At 50.0% G+C, this 22,654-nt stretch overlaps 2 protein-coding genes across 2 annotated transcripts; both read left to right on the forward strand.

The window, feature by feature from the left end:
• Nucleotides 1-18,163: 18,163 nt before the first annotated feature.
• On the forward strand, nt 18,164-18,982 carry LOC119444968 (uncharacterized). The gene has a single exon (XM_037709308.1). The coding sequence runs from the start codon at nt 18,164-18,166 to the stop codon at nt 18,980-18,982; it is 819 nt and encodes a 272-aa protein (XP_037565236.1).
• A 36-nt stretch (nt 18,983-19,018) lies between these two features.
• On the forward strand, nt 19,019-21,013 carry LOC119444978 (uncharacterized). The gene has a single exon (XM_037709316.1). The coding sequence runs from the start codon at nt 19,019-19,021 to the stop codon at nt 21,011-21,013; it is 1,995 nt and encodes a 664-aa protein (XP_037565244.1).
• The last annotated feature ends 1,641 nt before the right edge of the window (nt 21,014-22,654 follow it).

Consider the following 22,654-nt stretch of genomic DNA (forward strand, 5'->3'; position numbering starts at 1 on the left):
CGTATTTAAGTTCTTTGGCGCAAACACGCAGCGAACAAGCTATTGCTTGTTCGCTGCGCGTTTGCACGTGTGACCCTTTATAGCATGGTCACAGGTGCATTTTCACGTGTATAGCCGTCCTTCACTTGTGAAACGCACTTGGCCCCGACGAGGACGACGCCATCTACTTTAACGGAGATTAGCGATTAACGATGTCTTCTCCGATCGGGCGGCTCGTCTCAATGAGGCGTTTTCGAAGACTGGTCCATTCAGGGGTGCGATGAGAGGCCAGTGCTCCAAACGCCCACTGAACCTGTCGTACTTCCTGTATATTAGTGCGCTTACTTTACTTTTTGCTTAAGTTCTTCACAAGCACGCACGCACGCGGGTGCGGGGGGTCCCATGTCTTTGATATACATGCATAGAGTCTGCTCAAACTACCGATATCGATTATCGATCCCGTCACGTAGAGGACAGGTGACGCTTGCCTCCCCCCCCCCCCCCTGGTCGCGTTGGTGAACCCCCCCCCCCCAGAAAAAAATTTGTGGCTACGCCCCTGCTCGCGGTGAATCACTTGCCACTCAGCATAGCACACGCGATAAGGATGTCGTCGGATGGGGCTGGTGTCTCCAGTATGAATCCGATGAGTCACAACGGATGTCTGGCCCAGAGGGCGGTCATGAAAGTCAAAGTTGTTTCGATAGGACATCAACAGGTGCCGGATATAGGCAGCGTGTGCTGGGACGAGGTCAGTCGCTCTCATTTTGTCAAAACTGACCGCAGGTAAACTGCGCTATGTGGGGGCCGTAGAGGAAGGCGAAGAATTGTCAGCAGCGAACGCAGAAATGGCATTCTCGTCAACAGCAGAGACGTTAGCCAGAGTCTGGCCTACCGGGATAATTTGCGTGTACTAGCCTAAAGTTCACGATGGGCAGTGACACTGTGTTCTTACTGATGGTAACGAGGGTGTGAGGAACGGCAATATTTTGGGCCAACAGAACTTGGGATATTGGAGTCAACAAGTAATCAACATCGGAAATGAGAGGCAGGAACGTGAAGTTCACGTACATAACGGCTTGAGGTGGCAATCGAACGTGATCGAGGGAGCACAAACGCGGTTGACGCGTTGATGCCCGTGCGCTCACGGGGCGCGCCCGTTCGAGGCACTCTAATCTTAATGCCCTTTAGAACACGCGGGCGTCGTGTTGCAGCTGATATTGTACGAGACTGTGCGTGTATGTGCGCGTGTATGTATGTACGTGTATGCGTGTATGTGGGTGTGCGCATGTTTGCGCGCGCGTCTGTGCGTGTGAGCGTATTTGCAATGTGTACGTGTGTGTTATGTGTGTGTGTGCCTGAGTGTTAGTGTGGGCATGCGTGTGGCATCTGTGTTTATTTGCGTGTGCGAGTGTGTCTGCGCGTGTCTCTGCGGGTATGTGTGTGTGCGTGTGTGTTCGTACGAACGTGTTAGTGCGTGTGGGCGCATTCCTGCTTCTGTGTATGTGTGTATGTGTGCGCATGGTTGTGTGTGCGTTCGTTCGTGTGAGTGCGTGTTTATGCGCGCGTGTGTTTGTGAGCGTGCGCGATTGTGTGTGAGTGGTTGCTTGTGTGTGCATATGCGCATTCCATACAGGCGGTAAAGCATTACTTTTGCGTGCAAAAAAAAAAAAACCTTTTAAAAATGGTTGCAACGGATGCCGAGAAAAACAACTTCTCCGTTCACTTGTATATACATAGGAGCCTCAGAATAAACCTTCCTCTTAAATGCCTAATGGCGTGTTTAAGTTTCTCGCGAATATATTACGAAAAAGAACACTTCCATTTATCAAATTTCGCCTTCCGTTTCAATTTTCCAGGGCAAATATGAACGATTTCGACAAGATCGCGACGGCTTTCGGCGGTTGAAGACAGTAGGAATAAGGCCACACGAAGCGAGCGCTGATGGGAATATAACTGAAGAGGCGAAGGTCACTCGTAGCCGTTTGCCCCCAATGAAGTGGTCTTTGTAAAATTTGATCGCGCATGCACTTCTTTGCTTTCACATTATGAGGACACAAATTTCACACAGAGAAATGAGGCTCGAAAGAACATCGCAGCGTCTACCTAAATATTGATGTCGTACGGGGCTTAAAGTACTTCGAGTTGCAGCGTGCCGAAATAATCCAAACTTCTTTGACAGCGTAGACTTAGTTCACCTTGTTAAGTTTCTTACTCTTGTATAGTGTGAAAGGGTGGAAGACTAGCTCTTTCCACGTTCTTAATACTATAAAAACCACTGCGCAACACAATTTCGAAAGCGCGGGATCCACACTGGCCCAATTAAGCACTTGCTTAATTGGGCCCAATTAAGCACTTGCACAAGACGGCCGCAGGTTTAGCTGCGGCCGTCTTGTTCGCACAGAGAAGGCATAAGTTCGGTAATGGGCGTGGCCGGCTCCTTCTGGCGAGAAAAAGAAGTGTTTTGCGCTGATGAATGTCATCCCTTACAGAAATGAATATGACGGCTAAAGGTCTACGAGGGGCAAAGTGCCCGCTGGCACCTATTTATTCTCGAAAAGCGTTAATTTTTTTCTGCACACATACTCCCACAACATTCACGGGGGTATGTATAAAAGTGCAATATATTTGTACCTGTACCCCGGAAACGGACACTATATAATTCAAATTTTGTGGGTTATATGTATGTTTATCATTCTGTGCGCTGGTTTTGAAGCTTTGAACGAGTCACCTGCGGGTGCCGGTGCTTGTTTTCATGCTTGCTTTCGTCTGTACATTTCGCCGTCGTGATAGGACGTGAATTAAGCAAGACGTACCATGATCCGCCCCAAAGTCCTTCGATCTAAGTGCCCCTTGAAGAGCCAGAGGTAGTTAAATTCCGAGTTCGCCACTGCGCTGTGCTTCATAATCATATACTGTTTCTGGAACGTACCCCGCCGGAATAATTTTATCTTTTGTGCCGCGATCGCCAAAGTAAGGCTTCATGGTGCTAAGTTACCAACTGAATAATGGGGTAACTTTGCCATTTGATTTTGAAAGTTTGAACCCTGTTTACTGACATGAAGAAGTGTTGTGCGTATTTTCATAACATCAGCTAACAAGTGAAGCCATTTAAAATAATTGTACGAGAGTATAGAAAGAACAATTTTGAGCTTTATCTATGCACCTAGTGTTTGCTTTGTTAGCAAACCTAACTGGCAGGATTAAGTATGTCAATCCAACGTATTCAACGTGAAGCGTAACTGAAATTTACAAACGCACAAAGAATGTTTCAGGTAAGGCGCAGCAAGCTTAAAGAAAGGTTCCTTTGCGGATTAAAGAAAATCCGCGTGGTTTACTGCGTGACTTTGCATGTCACTAGCTGCCTGCTGCGAGCCGCAGTCTCAAGGTTCGATGGAGGGAGAAATATTGCGCGAAGAGTGTAATGATAAATTATGCCGTTATTTATTTGTCCACTATAGTGCATGGCGATGCTACCCAAGCAGGCATTGGAATAACTACGAATAGTAATGAATAAAATGTTAATTGCACCAAACAGAACGTCGCTTTTCCACGTGCCTGCTTAGGACACGTTTATTATATTTATTTATTTTTAACTATATTCATGTATTAATATCTTTCGGGTATTCAAGAAGACATTCACTATGGAACTTCGGTTACATCAACTTAAGACAAGCGTTATTCAGCAAAGTTTTTAAAAAAATATCAAGGTAACAAAAACATTATTCGAACAACAGAATAGCACGCAACATCAATAAAGTCAATCCAATAAATTACGATAGAAATTAAAGCTACAAACAGAAAAAAATAGTCACTAGTACACGAAAATCATTGCGCAACCGATATGGAGTACAAACGCGAGTATACCCATAAAAATTGATGAATTACCACAACGCAATGTTTTTTTTAAAAGGAGGCAGGCAGTAATTAGGCTAAGCTACACGTTCGCAGACAATGAATGGTGTGTGAGCCCATACAGTTGTTTAGAAAAATGGAACAAAGCATACCATAAGTACGGAGCATAGATAATACGAAATCAATGGATCAGCTTATAAAGAAAGGTACAGGATAAATTAAAGGAACAAAAGGACCAGATGGTTGAGTCAACAAAATGTTCTAGGCAGAGCACGAGGCAGAGCTGAAACATTGCCTGGGATACATCCAGTGTAATGTTTTCCCGCAACACGGGGAAAGAGACGCAATGCGCGCGTTGAGATCGGGTGCGGTCGGCCTTGTACGGCCGCCTGCACGGCCATCACAGCCCTCGGCTAACAGCGCAATCACGTGGCAGCTGTGCACGCGCACCGCATTGCACTTTTTTGCTGGGGAGTGCGCGGAATGGGAGGGCCGAAGCAAAACCTCCAAGCACGTGCAGTTTCAGAGGCCATGGGACAGCTCAATTTCTGCTATACCCAGTGCTGCGATTGGGGCGCTCGTAGTCGCTTTTTTCGCAGCGCCACCTAGACAGCACAGGAGGCCCATAACAGTGGTTTAACACGATGAAGCAAGCCTCGACCGCGAATACGGGACCGATAAGCTCCACTTTCGACATTCTTGTCTGGACGCTGCTTGAGGAAGTGGCGACGAATCAGCAGATCAAGTGTGAGCGCAAGCATAAGCCAGCCGATCAGTCTCTCCATTTCCGGCGATTCTAAAGTCCAAACCCCATGAGATAGATTTTGACCTCGACGGCTTTGAGCGACGAAAGCGGCCGTCGCGCGAACGTTTCGCTTGTTCTTATCGCTCGATCGCTCGGTTCTATAAATATAGAATTCGTCGCTCGTCGCGCGGAAGTACTATGGGTGGCTAGTCAACAGCGCGACGTCGGAACTGGTTCTACACTTGTCAAGTACTACCGAATATATCGCACGGAATGAGCAAACGACTAAATTTTTGATACGTGCAAGAATAAGAACATACTGCAGGACCTTCAGAATTATTTTATGTTGCGCTTTACAGTAAAACACATCAACTTGAATTAACTAAGCACGCGCGTCACGCCAGTTTCGACCCATAACTGCCGTCCTCATACGGCAAAACCGAGGAGACGTTGCTCAAAGCCTTCGCTCGCGTGGGGTTCGACTTGTAGGCGATGTTGCGGCTCAGCGTAGCGTTTAGGCCAGGAATCCGCGAGCCATAGGGCTCAGTACGTCCGCGAGTAGGAGCGAGCGGAAAATGGTTTATTTTACATTCTTAACACTGGCTCCAGATATGAAAGCCCACTCCATGTAGGAGCACTTTAAATATGTGACTTGACTACATCGATGAGCACACGTCAGGACAAGTCAGGACACACTCTTACTCCATCAAAGGTGTCCGCTTTATGAAGCTGTCTTCCTTAGGTGACAAGACTAGGGAATCTGATGACTGTCTCTTGGCCAATCATAATCGCCGAATTGTTCGCAATATCCCGCCAATGACGTTGCACTGTTCCGCCGTACTCCACCTCCAATTGTCGCGCGATATCCCAGCATACGAGGCAACCACTCAATCCAATCAATTAGTGGCATTTCCGTGACGGTCAGCTTGTCAGGGTCAGGAGAGTGACCTTTGTGGTAGTTACCGCTTCCATTGGAAGGCGGCGGTTGTTTTCGTCCCGAAACGAGCTCCTTTGCTTGTTTGTCACAGTTTATGTCAGACCCCGTCACCGTCTGTGCAAGTGCTGATAAAGGGCCTCCCTTGTGGGAAGCACACAAGAAATACAGCACGGCCGATTTGGGGCATAACAGCGACAAGCGAACGCAACAGCCATCTCCATCCCTTCGCTTGTCGCCGTCGCGCGCACGCCTTGCTTGCATGGGGTTTATACTTAACGGGCGACGGAATCGATAGGGCAACGAGGGATACCCCTAAAGATGCAATTTTGTTAGCAGAGTAAGTAATGCTGCGCACAACTGTACAATCAGTGTCACTTCATTGTAGTCTGCTAAAAGCAGCGTGGGATTCCCTAAAGATGGCAATTAGCGGCCATCTTTAGGGACTCCTCTTGCACGTATTTCAGTGCAACATCAATATCTGCTAGCTCCGCAGTTGTTGATGAACTGGATGTGGTGTGTGAAATATACAACGTATTTCTGTCAAAGGGCCAAAGAAAGCTGCTCAGGCGCCTTAATTGGCCATCGCTGTGTACAGATGAATCCGTGAATAACTGAAGATAGCCTCGAAATATTTCTAACATGTGCCACTGAACCAATAGGAATTTCGCTGAATTAGGCAGTTCAGACGTTTTGTGTACTTCAGGGTTAGTGAGATAAAAGGGGAGTAGATGTTTCTCAAAATCTTTCGGAGGTGGAGGCGTAACTGAAGCAGCGAATTCCTCAGCAATGTTCATAAATAAGGCCACCATTTATCTTGCGCAAGAAAACTGGTGGTAAATCAGCCGATCAAGGTGACATTGGCTATCCGATGCGCGGGGCAGACGTTCTATAATATATTTTACCTGGTCTGCTTGCAGCTTCATGGATAAATGTTGCACCTCGTATTGCAGCTCATGAGATGCAATACGAGTTGGAGGGCAACGCGATGGTCTCGTTCAAAGTTGAAGCATGCATCAAACGCGGCGGCGTGTTCAGAACTGGTAACGCATCCATCACTCCGCCATGATGGCGGCATGATGGCGTCAGGACGGCGAAATCACAACGCTGTGACGACCACAGATGGCGGCATGAAAACGAAGGAAGAAAGATACACGTCCACGCTTACGTGCATTGTGATGTGCGTAAGCGGTGGCCATAACGGTGGCCTGTATAACTCCGTTATTCGCCTTAATTAGTTTTGTGCTCTTAGGAGGCTTCAACTGCGTATGCGACGTGACTGACCGTTATTTAGATAACACCTATAGGGGCAAATGTAGTCAAGTGGAATTTAACATCACTGAAAATGCGGGCCTCATAGGTATACGAGCATCGGGGCAAATATCTTGCTCATACACGCACGTTCAAGTAAGTTCACATTCTGGAGGCGATCGTATGATATGTTTCGTCATCGGTGATTTCTAGAGGTCTCCTATGCAAAACTCACCCTATTTCGTTCTCCGACCACTGCATGGTAGTTGCGCGACTGGGCGGAGACACTCGTGCTAGTTTCCGACCTCAGTGGGCACTCTGGAAGGTAAATTCATCTTTTATTGGCGATAGAAAGTTTACTGATCAGGTCTGCTTCTCCTGTGATTTTCCTCTATTCGCTGCATGTGAGCTTTTTAAGCAGGAATTCAGATCAATGGCCATTGAACTTGGTTGTATTAAGTCATTTTACAAAAAATCTGAAGAGAAGTAATTGCTGAAAAGTCTTTATCGCCTTTATGAGCTTGGCTGTGAAGATCCTGGAACGTACGCTCATGACATTGCAAACGTGATTGCGACTCGCAAAAGTTTTACGCAGTGCGCTATAGAGGCACCCGTGTTCGGTCGCGTAATAACCGCCCCTGGCTTTCTGAGAAGCCGACCCGTCAAGCTTTGATCAATGAACCCCGCCATGCTTCTGCGGAAGTTATTAGGGACATGTATTCGAAAGACGGCATTAGTAACTGACACGAGTTAAATTGTGTCTCATTTCGGTGCTCTTCAATGATGCTTATGGGGACCAGAATTCCAAGCTTCTACAGCACATTGCGTCTATAATAACTCCTTGAACTGACAACGACTGTTGAGTCATCAGCGGTGCCTTCATTAAACAGGAGGTAGAGGTTGCCATTGATCAATTACCTATGTCGAAAACTGCGCCGGTCCTGATAGAATTGCAGGTGAGTTTTATAAAACCTTTAAGTACCTTCTTACGCCTGTTCTACTGAGGATATTTTAATGAGCTTTTAATTAGAGGATTTACCACAGTCTTTCACAAAAAAAGGCACACGGTGGTAATACCTAAACGTACTGACAGAAAAATTACGTTCTGTTGAGGGTTGTAGACTGATTACATTGTCAAAGGTTGACTAAAAACATCTTTGCTATGATTTTGTGAAATAGTTTCAGGTGGCAATTTCAATTATTATTTGTCCTTATTAACGATGAGGTATGACAGGCCGTTCCATGCAAATTAACATACACGTCGCTGGTACGGTACTTGAGTATTGTTCCACTTCTAATGAGCAACTTGCAATGCTTCAGATGGACCTCGCAAAAAACATTTGATCGGGTCCAGCATTCCTTTTTATTTTCTCTTCTATAACTTGCGAATGTTGGATCCACAGTGCTTAATGGCGTTCGGCTTTGTTATCGTCATTGTACAACTCGCTTCGTTGTATATGGCGGCCTCTTAAATCCCATCCACATCGGTTCTTCCGTGAAACAAGGATGTTCTATGTCGCAACTCCTCTTCGCCCTTTACTTAGAACCATTCTAATTAGGCATTTTGAACCGCAGCAATGTTTGTAGTTTTAATATTCTTGGTAATGAGTTAAAAGTGTCAGCAGACGCTGATGATATCGCCTCCTTCTCCGAAGACAAGCCCACCATAGATAAAGCTCTTTCTATCGTAGAAGAGTTTGGTACTGTCTGCGGTGCGCAGATGAATAGCTCCAAGAGCTCAGGGCTCTGGTTTGGATCTTGAGCAATTACACCATCATACTATTCTGGCATTGAATGTTCTTGTGTGTCACCTGAATATCAAGGAGTTCCACTGCATGCCTGTATACAAATTAAGTGCGCACAACTGGAGAAAACGCATCCCGCCCTCCCGTGCTACACATATGCCTTTGGCCCCCACCGTCTTCAATATTTGGAAGAGCAGAAGCCTGAAAAGTGTTTTTGACAATCAAGTTTTTCTTATCTCCTTCAGGTTCTACACTGCGCAAGACTTTACATTCAAATTTTCACCGAATTTTTCAACATTTATATTCTCTTCCAGTTTTGAACCCATGAGACGCGACACTTTTCGACCAGTGAGTACGGGAGCGTTTGGCTTGGTGCATTTGTATGTGCGTCAGTTATTCTCGCCCTTTTTTTCTTTCTCTGGATATAGCTCTCATCCGTTATTACGAGCCTTCTTGCAGGTAAACTTGGTTCATGTCCAGCCAGAATTGGTGGTGTCTTCGAATTTCTTTTCTCGTCCTTGTATACGGGAATTCATGCCTGAGTTTTTTTTTTCTTTTTTTCTTGACCGGCAGCAGTGGCTAACGGCGATGGTTTTGCGCTGTTAACCACTAGGTCGCGGGATATCATCCCGGCGGCAGCGGCCGCATTTCGATGGGGTCGAAATAGAAAAACGTCTGTGTCCCATGCATTGGGCGCACGTTGAAATCTCCTGGTGGTCAAAAATAATCCTGAGTCCCCAACTACGGTGTGCCTCGTAATCAACTCATGGTTTTGGCGCGGTTGAACTATTGAACACGCTTTTAATGATTGTAATATGCCATTTTATTCGGGGATGTCCTCCATTAAATTCGCAAAAAAATGTTTTCATTTAAATTCTCACGGTATCCGATGTCTTGTTACTCCGCGTGGTGATGTATGTACGATTCGATATATCTGTACTGATAGGCCTGCATAGCCTATGGGAAATTCGTATGCAAGACCGAAATGCAGAAAGAACAACTTCCTCAAGATTGCATTTCGCTCAAATGATTACGTCCTTAAAGGAGATTTACGATGAATAAGAATGTCAGCCATCAATACTCCGTTTGAGTAGTTCCGTGCAGCACTCTGGAAGGTACAGGCCTCTTGGACCAATCAGGAGTGCACACATTTTAAATGTGTCCTTCCGCGCCCTGTCGTCTGCTATCGGCGAGCGTTGCAGCGCGGAAGCGGCGGGAGTGTCTCCGAATCGGACTGTTCCCCTTACCAATCTCGCTCGACGTGGTGCGACGCTACGTTAGTCGTATTTGGCGACTAATCGCGTCCAAGTGAAATCATTAGCCCTTATTATTATTTTATAGGTTACGGACGCAGTGATCTCGATTTGCGTGCAGAATCGCAGAGTGCATACCTACCACACATGTGCTCGGCGGCACGCTTTCGGGGGGCTCGAGGTCATTGCGACGCGAAGAATGACCTTTCGAGACATGGCGTAGTAGAGCTTTCGCTCTCAAACAAAGCAAGATCACCTAAAAGATCGCACCTATAACATGCAGAGAAGCCTTCAAGTAAATATGTGCCTACTAGACGACATGTTAAGGCCATAAAGGCTATAGCAACGTGTTCCGAACACTGGGACTATACCTCGCTTCGCAGGAATCTGCGCTCGATGGCCACGTAGCCTTGGCTCTGCTGCACGGAACTACTGAAACAAAGTATAGGTACCCATGTACTTTTGATTAGTGGTTTAACTTCTGCTTTGTAGTTTTTGGTGTGATGGAAGTTGTTTCATTTCATTTATTTACTCTCAAGGCCGTACAGGCATTACAGAGAGGAGTGGCAATAGAAAATGAAAAAAAAATGGCTAAACATACAGCACATGATCACAGATCGCTGACTTGAACACATCATGATTTGTTATAGTGACGATGGAGGCGGGAAGGCGATTCCAGTCTTGACTTGTTTTCCGGATGAAGGCTTCGAGGTATGCATTGCTTTTACACTGAGGTACCCCAACCTTCATTTGATGACCAATACGGGATGGCGAATGGCTCGGAAGCGAAAAAAGTGTAATTTTTAGGTCATTATTGGTGTAGTATATTTCATGAAACAAGCATCAGCGGGAAATTCGACACCTAGTAGAAAGGAGAGGTAGGTCAAGATTTTGCTTCGTGCGAGAAACGCTGGCTAAGCGATAGTAGTTAGAGAGGATAAACCCAGTTGAGCGGTTTTGAACTAATTCTAAGGCCTGTGTTAACGAGCTAGTGTATGGGTCCCGTATGGGCGAAGCGTACTCTAGTTTAGAACGCACGAGTGTTTTATATAGTAGTAGTTTCAACGGAACGGGAGTGAGGCGGAAATAAATACTGCCGAAGAAAATCAAGGGTACTGTTAGCTGCGTTATTAACATGGTGAATATGTTTCTGCCATGACAGGTTATTAGAGATATGGACGCCTAGATACTTGTCGATGTCGATGAACTGAAGAGGGCAACCGTTAAGTTCATAGCCCTGAGAAATGGACTGGTTAATTTGTCGAGTCACCCTCATTGCTTTGTATTTGTTAATTTTTAGTTTCATAAACCATGTATCACACAAAGAAGAAATTTTATTTAGGTCAGATTGAAGAACGGAGGAGTCAGAATCAATAGAAATTACGCGGTACAGAACGCAGTCGTCTGCAAAGAGTCTTATTTAGAAGCAACAGAATCAGGCAGGTCAGTAATATAAATTAGAAAAAGAACAGGCCCAAGGACTTACCCCTGAGGAACACCGGATTACATTGCAGCATTTAGAGTCATGATCATTAAGACAAACATACTGTATACTTCTTCTGCAAGAAACATTCAATCCATTTACGCAAGCTACAATCTAAATGGAGTGCGCTAAGTTTCAGTAATAGTAGTCGATGTGAGACGGTATCAAAAGCTTTCGCGAAGTCAAGGAAGATGCAGTCAATAACTGAAGCTGGATCAAAATCGGAAGACAAATCATTAGTAAAGGTTAATAATTGAGTCTCACAAGAATACTTTTTACGACAACCATGCAGATGTGGCGCAAAAAAAAATATGAGACTCGAGAAAACTAACCAGGCTGCAGTAGATTATGTGCTCTAATCACATGCATGGAATGAAAGTTAGACAGATCGGCCGGTAGTTTAGGGGGTTATGAATATCACCAGACTTGTGGACTGGAATCACCTTCGCCATCTTCCAGTCGTCCGGCAGTGTTGAACTCTGCAAAGACTGAGTAAAAATATATGACAAGAAATCACATGAATAAGCTACGGTACTATTAAGTAATTTGTAATCTATGTTATCAACACCTGCCGATGAGGAAAGTTCGGTTTTCTTAATCAAATTGTATATGTCATCAACGTCTATCGAAATCGGCTCCATCTCAAGGAACGTAAAGGCACGTGCGGACGGTGAAGTATCTATTAAAGCGTCAGAAAAAGATAGCGAAAATGCGTTGTTAAAAGCCGTTGAGCAAACCTCACGGGGGACAGGAAATCTAGCGTTAGTTATAAGAACCATTTCTTTGGGTTTGCGTACGTTGATAACGTTCCAAAACTTCTTAGGATTTGTTGTGAGCAGACGTCGTAGTGTTTCAGAAAAAAATGTAATTCTTGGCTGAGCCATTTTATATTCAGATACGATAGGCAGCTTTTGCTTAGGTTTCCCCACTCAGCTTGAAGCGTCGAAAAGTGCCTTTTTTTCTTGTTAACATTTAAACACAAGTTAAACCGAGGAGCCCGATTGCATGGAGATAATAGGTGAGTCGGAATATATTTTTTAATTAGTGTTTCAACCTTGTTTTTGAAAAGGAACCAGTTTTCTGCGATAGACATTTCCCAGAAATGTGTAAAAAAGAAATCGGCAAAACTTTGTAACTCGTTATTAATCGAGGAAAAATCTGCTCTAGTGTAGTCACGAATTGTCTTACAGTATTTTAGACGCTGGGGCGAGCGTAAGGGGTTTGCAAAATGAATCACGGAATGATCGCTTAAACCAGGTATAATTGATAATGAAGAAATTGAATCAGGAGATGTGGTGAAGACGAGGTCAAGGATGTTGGCAGAAATTGCAGGGACACGGGTAGGCTCTTGCTACGATTGGCGTGCCCCGCAATGTATTTTAGATCATCATTCTCTTCTTTATCCATCACCAACCATGCAATAAACAGTGCAAGTTTTGCACTAGAAATCGTCTTGCCCCTTCCTGGTCGCCAAGGTCTACCGGACGCCTGCAGCCTGCCGAGAACGCCACGCTACCCCGTAGTAACGCCGGTTGAGGTTGGAGTAACCGGCGTCGCAACACTCTTTAACAAACTGGGTGAGGCCAAAGGTCCAACATATATCAAGAAAGGTTGAACATTTGGATGAGGATATAGTCACTGATCGGAAGTCAACAGCCCAGTCAATGCCGGGGAAATTGAAATCACCAAGCAAGTATATTGGTGCTTTTGGATATTCAACAACGATTTGGTTAAGACAGTCAAATAGTTCATTGCAAAATGTGGATGTACTGTCGGGTGGTCGATAGCAAGCGGCAAATGTCATGTCTTTGTTATTTATGTGAATGCAACAGCACTAGAAATCAATCTGCGAAGGCACGTGTATATGAAAAGAGGTGATATCAGATGAAACAGCGATTAAGGTCCCACCGCCATATCGTCCTATTCGGTCCATTTCAATATATATTGTAAGCCTTACTGCAGGCGAAAAGTGCCGAATTTTCAATTTTATCTGAAAGCGAGGTCTCGACTAAAACAACAATATCTGCATTACACATGTCGATCCGCGCATACAGGGCATCGCGCTTGTTAATTATCGAGCGGATGTTAGTGAACAGCACAGAGTAATCGTTGTCATGCTTATTCTGTATGGCCATGCGATGCTAACTCGAAACAGGGGATGGGGTATTCGGAGAGTAATTTATTGCGCTGCTGCCTACATAACCGCTGGCAGTAGCAATACTGTTCTGCTGAAGTTCATAAACGGTGTCAGTTTGAGAGCAATACACGTAGCACGTTTTGTTGATGGACAATTTGTTGTACCTTAGATGATACAATTTATCAGTTGATGGCCTGGTGCTCGGCTCTTGTGGGGGTTCACATTTCGAAATGGGCATAATAGAGATTTCCCGAGTTGTCTCTGCGCGCCTTTTATCCAACCACAGACGGCCTTGTTTAACAACATCCGCCGCGTTTGTGGGAGGCAAGTGCTGCCGCTGGGTATACCTATCTAGGTAAAATAGGTACAAGCACGCTATTGGCCTGGTGCTTGCCCATTATGGGACCGCAACGCTTGGAAAGGGGTTTGTCCCCAACCCGAAGGCATCCCACCTCAATAGGTGCATTTGGGGCGCTACAAGGGGAATTGTCGCCATGGGAGCAGCCAAAGCCGTCTTTTTTTGTGCTCCCAACGGTTTCGACGGTAATTTAGGGCACAGGCCCTAAATTCCCAAGCGTATCACCCCTCAAGACATCCGAAAGCCAGGCCGGGGTACACTTGTGCCCATTTCAAACAGTGGGACTGGACCTTCTTCCAATTCAGCTATGCGCATGCGCGTACCTTCGCCCCTGCTGCGCTCCACGCCGCGCCGCCATTATCGCAGGGCAGGTGTGCGAAGTGAGTGCGTGAACCCTTGCATGATCCGCGGCAATTTCCTAAGTTTGAGGGGCTGAACAATAATTTTTCTCGTGTTCTGGGCGAGAATATGGGTAAATTAAACACTCAGTAGTTGGTGGGAAAGACTGCAAGCACTTTTGTCGATGAAAACGACTCCGTGAACTAACGCTCAAGCGGTAGGCGCAGCGTTTGCGACGAATGTCGTGCCGGACACTTGCTGTACTGTCGATTGCACAAACCGGCGTGGAATGGTGAACATATTGTACTGGAGTAAAGCGCACGGTCAAATAAAAAAATGCCCTATGTTATCAGTGAGTTATCATCCGATTCTTGCTGAGTGAGGCAAGCCTGCATTCTGGTAACAGCATGACACTATAGCGCCATAAAGGAATTCAACAAGAGTGGACACTCCCATAGAGCGCAGCGGCCGAATTGACTGCAGCGCGCCAAGCGGCCGGCATCAATCACTTCCGTTTTCAGTTCTGGGCGCGCGCATTTTGAATGCTAGCTAGCACGGCCGTCTGCGCCCCCCTTTTTTTCTTCTTTGTTTTGCTCGACCGCGCATGGTCTTCGTGCGGAATTGGTTTACTATTTGGCAAAAATGATTGAAAACGGTCTTGTCAAGTCCCATCAAATCTGTGCCACGTGCAATTTCACAAAGTAGACGCAAGAACCCTTGTGAAATTATGAACTATTTATTTTGCTCTATATAAAAGCTCGTTCAGCACTTTTTGTGCGTTCATCCAACGTTGTGACCCCAGGTAAGCAGTAGTTCCCGTATGAAGCTCCACCGGACGGCATAAGCTGAAAAAAGTAAATTACAAGCATGTTACATTTACGAGCATGTAACAGCATGTTCAAGCATGTGTCATTTTGCTATTTAGACATAGGAATACTGCGTGTACAGGCGAACCATGCCAGAGCGGTGAATGGGCGGCATTACAAACAAAGGCAATTCGCTTTTACATACATTGCGTAGAAAATACCTGACTCATCCCAAACAATACCATAAATTATGAAACATCTGATTTCCAAGCATTCCCCCCCCCCATTTTTGGGTATTGTTTCCTCCACTTTAGCAGCACAAATACACGGGCGCCTTGGCGTTTCCAAACTTGGCCTCGGGGGATCGCGATGGTACGCTATGTACAGAGACGCGGACGCAACAGAGGCACCCGGCCGGACCAATACCTGCTACCGGTACTCAAGACAAATGCGTGGGTGCAAAGCCTGTTTTCAGTCCTTTAGAAGGCGGAATTTTCGAATTTCAAGTTTCTGATATGTTCCTCGGCGTTATCTTTTGCGCGTTCTGCGAGCGCCAGCAACACACTCCGAGGCGCTGGCGTCGCCGTCGAGAGTAGTCGCACCTCGCGTCGGATCCTCCAATTTTCGGCCCTCGTGCCGGTTATTTTTGCCCTATCCGGATACTTTCTTCCCGAGTGGTTGAAGCAAGTCGTCAGGACTATTTCTATACAAATCTCATCCCGATACTCGCCCGGGGTGGCCCAGGAGAGTTTTGGGAACCCCTTCACCACGCCGCACGCCGACCTAGGCATATCCGGCCTGGCTCGAGTGCGGCCGCCCGCACGCCAGCCCGCATATGACGGGGCGCCCGCCGCTATCTCGTCGCCCATCTCCCGGCCACCCACCGCCATGGAGAACGCTGTCGAAGGACAGGAAGTCACCCTCGAAGAACTTTCGGACGCTTCCTGGCAGACGCCAGGCCTCCGTGCCCAAGAGCAAAGCCGCGCAGCGTTGAGCCTTGCCGCCGCCGACGCAGCTAAATCGCCGCCATCGAAGCAAGCGTTTCGCCTCCTCTGCGCCGCCGCCACGCTCCATTCCCTCGCCTCCCAGCCGACACGATTCACGTCGTCGGCTGCCCCAAAACCCCAGTTGACCTCACCAAGCCGTGTCATTTATACACCGCCTTGCTGCAAGCAGCAAGCCTGCAAGACCTACCGCCCGCATCTCGCGACACGGTGCGGCTCCTCCCTGTCAACAACACCTTTATACTCAGCGTCGCGGAATCGGCTCGCGGTCAAGTCTACCTCCGCATCAGTTCCCTCACGGTGTCCGGCGCCACCTTCACCGTCCACCTCTGCGCTTCACCGCCGGACGATGCCCTACGGGGCCTTCTCTACCACGCCTTCGATGATTTCACAGATGAAGCCATCCTTGACGATCTGCAGGCAAGCAATCCTGCTCTTTCTATTGTTGTTGGCCGCCGTATGGGCAAGACCCCGCACATCTTGGTCACCCTCACGGACCCCAAGCTACCCCGGTGGATCTTCTACCATAGAGTCTACCTTCGCCTCCTTCCATTTCACCACAAGGTGGAGGCCTGTTTCAACTGCCCCTCGACTGGCCACCGGACCGACGTTTGCCACAAGATACAGCAGGAACGGTGCCATCGTTGCGGCGACACTCACCCCCCCCCCCGCTCAAGGGCTCGCCCCCCACTTGCAACCCCCGCTGCATCGTCTGCAACTTGAATCACGCCACGCATAGCTCCAACTGTAAGCACCGCTACGTGCAACGCCCTCAACGCCCGAAGCAAGCGGCAAGCGGTCCTCCACCGCCTCCACCCTCCAAGTCGACTACTGACATGCCGACGCTCGCCCCGGCGACTTCAAACCCGGATCTAAGCCGACCCACTGAGCGTCGTACCGCGGACACCCAGGCGCTCCCTAAGCGCCCCCTCGCCGCAAGTCGCCGCACTGCAGCAAGAAAACGCCTCCCTACGGCAGCAACTCACTGCACAAAGCGCTCAACTTGCGGCACAGAATACCCAAATTGACTCCTTCCAAGCCCAACTGCGAGCACTTGAAGAGAAGTTGGAGGCATCCATAACCCTCCCATCGGGTCTGCTCTCCTCAATCGCCTCCTCCTGTGACATGGATGTTCAGACCTCCGAAGGAGGCACTTAGCAAGCACCGCAGACCAGAAACCCCCCTTGCATCTGTCCATTTTTCCGAAGAGGGCCAGGCACCCATCAAGACGGCCCTGGTGAACCTCGAAAAATGGCTGGATAGCCGGTTCAACTCGATCTACCAGCGTCTCACGGCACAGCAAGAAGCTCTCAATACCATCCGCACGGTCCTCGCTGCCTATCCCCCCGCCACGTCCTTCCAATCTCTTCAAGCGACGGTCGATACCCTTCAAACTTACATGCTCGCAACCATCCGAGCCAAGCCTACCCACCCCTCTACGCCCGCCCCACCTCATCGTCTGCCGCCCGACTCTCGCAAGCACCGGCCGTGGCGACACCTTTTTCTTCCGCTACTAATCATGGCGGACCGCTCTATCGTCACCGTTTGGGAGTGGAACTGCCGTGGTTGTCGCCCCAAGCGTAACCATCTCATTCTACACCTTCAACAACTGGATCTCTCGGTCGCTCCTGACGTCATCGTACTACAGGAGACTCACTGCACCGTTTCTCTCTAGGGCTACGTCGTCCTCGACCAAGTGGCTCATCACCCTCTGCCCCATCCCGTCACGGCCGTCCTCACTCGGCGGATGCTCACGGTCAATCGAGTTGATCTACCCTTCCCTACGGTCCACCATGCCTTTCTCGATGTCCTACACCAGCGACGTGAAGACCCCTCTCTTTATATTCTCAATGTTTACACCCCCACGCGTCACCAAAGACTTGTCGCTCGTTGCTCTGCTCGGTACCGCTGCAGCGAGAGCAGCCAAATCCCCCCTCCTCGTTCTCGGTGACTTAAACGTCAGGCATCCGGACTGGGATTACTCGAAGGCCGATGGCCCCGGCACGAGGGTGTGGCAGCTCGCACACGACCTCCACCTCTCCCTGCTCACCGACCCCACGCAGCCCACGCGCATCAGCAACAGCGTGTGCCGCGACACTACACCGGACCTCAGCTTTTGCCGTTACGTGCACGACGTGCGCTGGTCCAATACACATCAGTCCCTGGGCAGCGACCACTACGTCCTCGCCATTCAAGTCCTTACCCCCCCCCCCCCCGTGCAAGCCGCGCCCGCACACGACCCGCTATACGGATTGGGATGCGTTCCGAGTCCACTGGATGCTCTCTGCCACCCCCGACATCGAGGACCTTTCGATGTGGACCAACCAGCTACTGGCGGACCTCGACCGGGTCACCGCCTCGATCCCCACCACGGAGGACCATCCGGCAATTGACTCCCGCCTCGCTCACCTGTTAGCTGCTCGCACGGGCCTCACCAACCATTGGCAGAAGCAACGTCACAACTGTCGCCTACGCCGCCGCATCGCGTGCCTCGATCGCGAGATCGAGCATCACACTACTCTGCTCGCCCGCCAACAGTGGGAGCAGTTTTGCACAGGGCTCTCCGGTCAGTTGGGCTGCAAACAATCCTGGCATCTTCTCCGCCACCTCCTCGACCCTGCTTCCACCAAGTCGGTCGCTCGGAAGCAATTACAACGCGTTGTCCAGGCCTACCCCGGCGACACTCCGTCGCTGAAGGCAGACCTGGCCGCCAATTACCTCCAGCTGCCACCCCCCGGCACCTCTTCTCCCCCTCTCACGTCCTACTCCGGGGCCCCCAACCCCGAACTGGACGCCGATATCACGGAAGCTGAAGTCTACGCGGCGCTTCACAAGCTCTGCACCACCTCCGCCCCCGGTCCAGATCACATTCCCAACAAACTCCTCCGAAATCTTGACGCCCCTTCACTCGTTGCCCTCACTTCGTTCCTCAATGAGTGCTGGCGCTCTGGCAACCTCCCCCAGTCGTGGAAACACGCTCGAGTGGCTTTCATCCCCAAGCCGGGCAAGAAACTCACAATCGAGAATCTCCGGCCCATCTCACTCACTTCGTGCGTCGGCAAGCTTATGGAACATGTCGTCCTAGCTCGCTTGTAAACGTACGCGGACGCTCACCATCTCTTTCCCCACGCCATGATTGGTTTCTGCCCCTACCTCGCCACGCAAGACGTCCTCTTGCAACTCAACCACGACCTCCTCGATCCACCCACCTTCTCGGACACTAAGGCTCTCCTTAGCTTCGACCTTCACAAGGCGTTCGACCACGTCTCCCATTTGGCTATTCTTACCGAACTCGCCGCCATCAACCCCGGCTCTCGCACCTACCAGTACATTCGCTCATTCCTCACAGCCCGCACGGCCAAAGTCTTCGTGGGAGATCTCTCGTCTCGCACGTATGTGCTTGGATCTCGTGGCATCCCTCAGGGCGCCGTGTTGTCGCCTTTCCTTTTCAATCTCGCCCATCGCTCACTTCCCGACAAGCTCAACCGTATCCCCGATCTCAAACACATCCTATACGCGGACGACGTCGCTCTTTGGGTCACGTCTGGCTCCGACGGGCACATTGAACAGACGTTGCAATGCGGAACTGACGTCGTCACGAGTAACGTGCACGCGGCCGGTCTCGCTTGCTCGGCGGCCAAATCGGCCTGCCTCCTCATGCGGCCCCCCGACCGGCGTCGCCCCAAGACGCCCCACCCCACCATTACGATTCACGCCAATTCCACTCCCGTTCGCGTCGTCTCTCATCTCCGCGTGCTCGGACTGATACTGCAGTGCAACCGCTTTATTGCTCGCACCATCGACCAGCTCTGGCTTTCGGTTCAGCAAACCGCGCGCATGCTCGCTCGTGTCCGAGCGCGGCGCACAGGCATGTGCGAACACGATCTCCTCCGCCTAGTCGACGCTTTCGTCGTTTCCCGTCTCACGTACGGCCTTCCTTATACTCGTCTTCGCAAATCGGAACGCGACAAGGTCAACGTCCTCATCCGCCGGGCATACAAGACTGCCCTCGGCCTTCCCTCCAACGCGTCCACGGCGCGTCTCCTCCGCCTGGGAGTCCACAACGCGCTCGACGAATTGATAGATGCTCACTGCACCACTCAGGTGCAACGCCTTCATCGTTCACCGACCGGTCGCCACATCCTCTCTTCCATCGGTCATGACACCTCTTCTCACCCGCCAGACCTGGTCTCACTACCGAATGCTCGTCGGGGAGCCTTCTCCATCAAACCGCTACCCAAGAATATGCTCGCGGGACACCACGACGCCCGCCGCCAAGCCCGTGCAGCCATGCTTCATGCCAAGTACGCCGACCACCCGGCCGTCGCCTACGTGGATGCGGCCCGATATGCCTCGCCTGGGGACGCCTTCGCAGTCGTCTCCGTCTCGCCATCCTCGCCGCCCTCGGGTCTGACAATCGCGGCCGCCACCGTTCGAACACCCTACGTCGTCGAGGCTGAGGAGGCGGCCATCGCTTTAGCCGCCACCTCGACCGACGCCAGCGTCATACTGTCCGACTCCAAGCACGCCATCTCCAATTTCGCCCGAGGTCTCGTCTCGCCTACCACCCTACGGCTCCTTCGTCCACTCCTACTGGAAGACGAACCGCGGCACATTGAACTGGTCTGGGACCCCGCCTACTTGGGCCACCCGGCAACGAGTCAGCTCACCAACACCCTCGAGGATTCGTCGACCGAGCGGTGGGCCCCTCCGCATCGGTCGGACGCCTCGGTGCCGGAGCCCCTGGTCACCTACCACGACATTACCCAGCACTATCGCCTCGAACGGTACGCCTACCCACCCCCATATGGTAGTCTTCCCAAGCGGTCCGAGATCGCCTGGTGTCGCCTCCAGACCCGCACGTTTCCGTGCCCCCTAGTGTATTCACACATCCACCCTGGTGTCATCGATCCGCGCTGCTGCCTGTGCGGCGACGTTGCCTCCCTAAACCACAATCTCTGGGGCTGTCCGGAAGATCCCCCGCCCGCCAACCTCGTCTCGCCACCCTCCACCAATGAACAATGGGAGTCCCTTCTCTCCAGCACCGACCGAGACATCCAGACACGGGTCCTGGCACGAGCTGAAGACGCCATCATGAAACACAGCCTGGCAGCCTACGTAGCTTAGCCTCCCTTCTCCATTACCGCTTCTAATAATAAAGTTGACACTCACTCACTCTGATGTTATCACTCTTGATAATCGCCCATCGCGTTTTCGACAGGCGTGAGTACCAAAGTAGGTATATGTTGTTGCGGGGCCACAAAAAACGTCACAAACTTGTCCCTCTAAGATTCATTACACGCCAAACTAACTGTCACCACAGCCGAGCTCTTTATCGCTAACTGCGTCACAGCGTGCTGTGCGGCCAGCGTGTCTCAGAAGTACCCCAAAAAGTAACGAACTTACTTTTCAGTTATGTCTGGCATCAGAGAAAGTGGCACAAACTTCTGGTAAGATGCACTAGACTACGCACCACGACCGAGTTGGTACTCACTAACTGCGCAACAGTGCCCTGTGCGGCCAGAGTGCCATACAGAACCGAAATGAGTTGCAATAAGCCCCTATAGGAAGCGTAGGAAACATGTCCCAGCACGATTCATTAGCCCAAATTAACTGCGCCAGGACGGCAGAGCTGTTTTTCGCTATGTGCGTCTTAAGTCTCGGTCCCGTACCGTAGACTGTGAAACAAAATTTCTCAGCTTGCCGTAGTTCAATAGTGCAATGGTGTCTTGTCTCAGTGCAGAAAGAACGCAAGAATACGCCGGGACCCAAGAAACCACGCTACATAAAAAAATACAAGCAGACAGAAGGGTCGCCGCGGGCGAGCGCCCCAAACGCGCGCGCAGACATCCTCGCTCGCTTCGGTGGCATGCATGTCTGGCGGATGACGCATGCTTATGGCACGTCATTGGCCTGTCGCTAGGTAACGCAAAAAAATAAGTCGCAAAGTTTAAGTTGACTTCTACGCAAAACGTTTTAGGTTTAGCCGTAAAGAATGAACAGAAAAAATGTCAGTTTCGCCCTAAGGGCGAAGCACTGAATGCGACAGCAACACAGCAATGTCATACGAAGTAAGGTGAGCGGCCTTGGTAGCAATATGACTTGTAGTAAACATGAGCTGATTAAGTAAGCAGGTGTGCTGCGGCGTAAGTAGACCGACATGAAGAGAGACTCGATGACCACGAGAAGGCGCGTGTGAAACGGTGGTGTTGATGAGAAGGGCTTACCGTGGGCAGCGCGTGCGAAGGGACACACCTGTAGTGCTGCACTGCCGATCTGGGCAGCATTGCATGTGTAGCGTGCGTTGGAAAATGTGGCCCGACTATTACTAACTGAATGAACAAGCGTGGTGTTAGCGCGCACAAGCAAACATGAATAGATCACACTGAACGACTTCAGCCAACGACTATCAAAACGCTGGCAGCGAGCGCATACGCCGCGCAGCGGGCGAAGGTACGTGCGGTCTATCGCTTCAACGGAAACTGAGCGGCGAATGCCCGGCGCATAAAGGTCAGAGCCGTGTGGAGATAAAAGACGCTGCGGTCGCACGAACGACGAGTGCGGTTGTTGGCAGCGTAGAAGTGCGCCCCCGCCCCCGCTCCCTCCGGCGCTGGCTTCCCGCTTCTTTGCTTGCGCGTGGGAGATTGAGTGCGTTCGCTCTCCGTGATAGCGCGCGTCCCCGCACGCTTCCGCTGGGGCATACGGCGCGCGGCGAAGATTTTATCTATACGGAACCTCACGGCGACGGCGACGGCGACGCCGACGGCA

This window comes from Dermacentor silvarum, chromosome 1, assembly GCF_013339745.2.
Source record: "Dermacentor silvarum isolate Dsil-2018 chromosome 1, BIME_Dsil_1.4, whole genome shotgun sequence".
NCBI lineage: Eukaryota > Metazoa > Arthropoda > Arachnida > Ixodida > Ixodidae > Dermacentor > Dermacentor silvarum.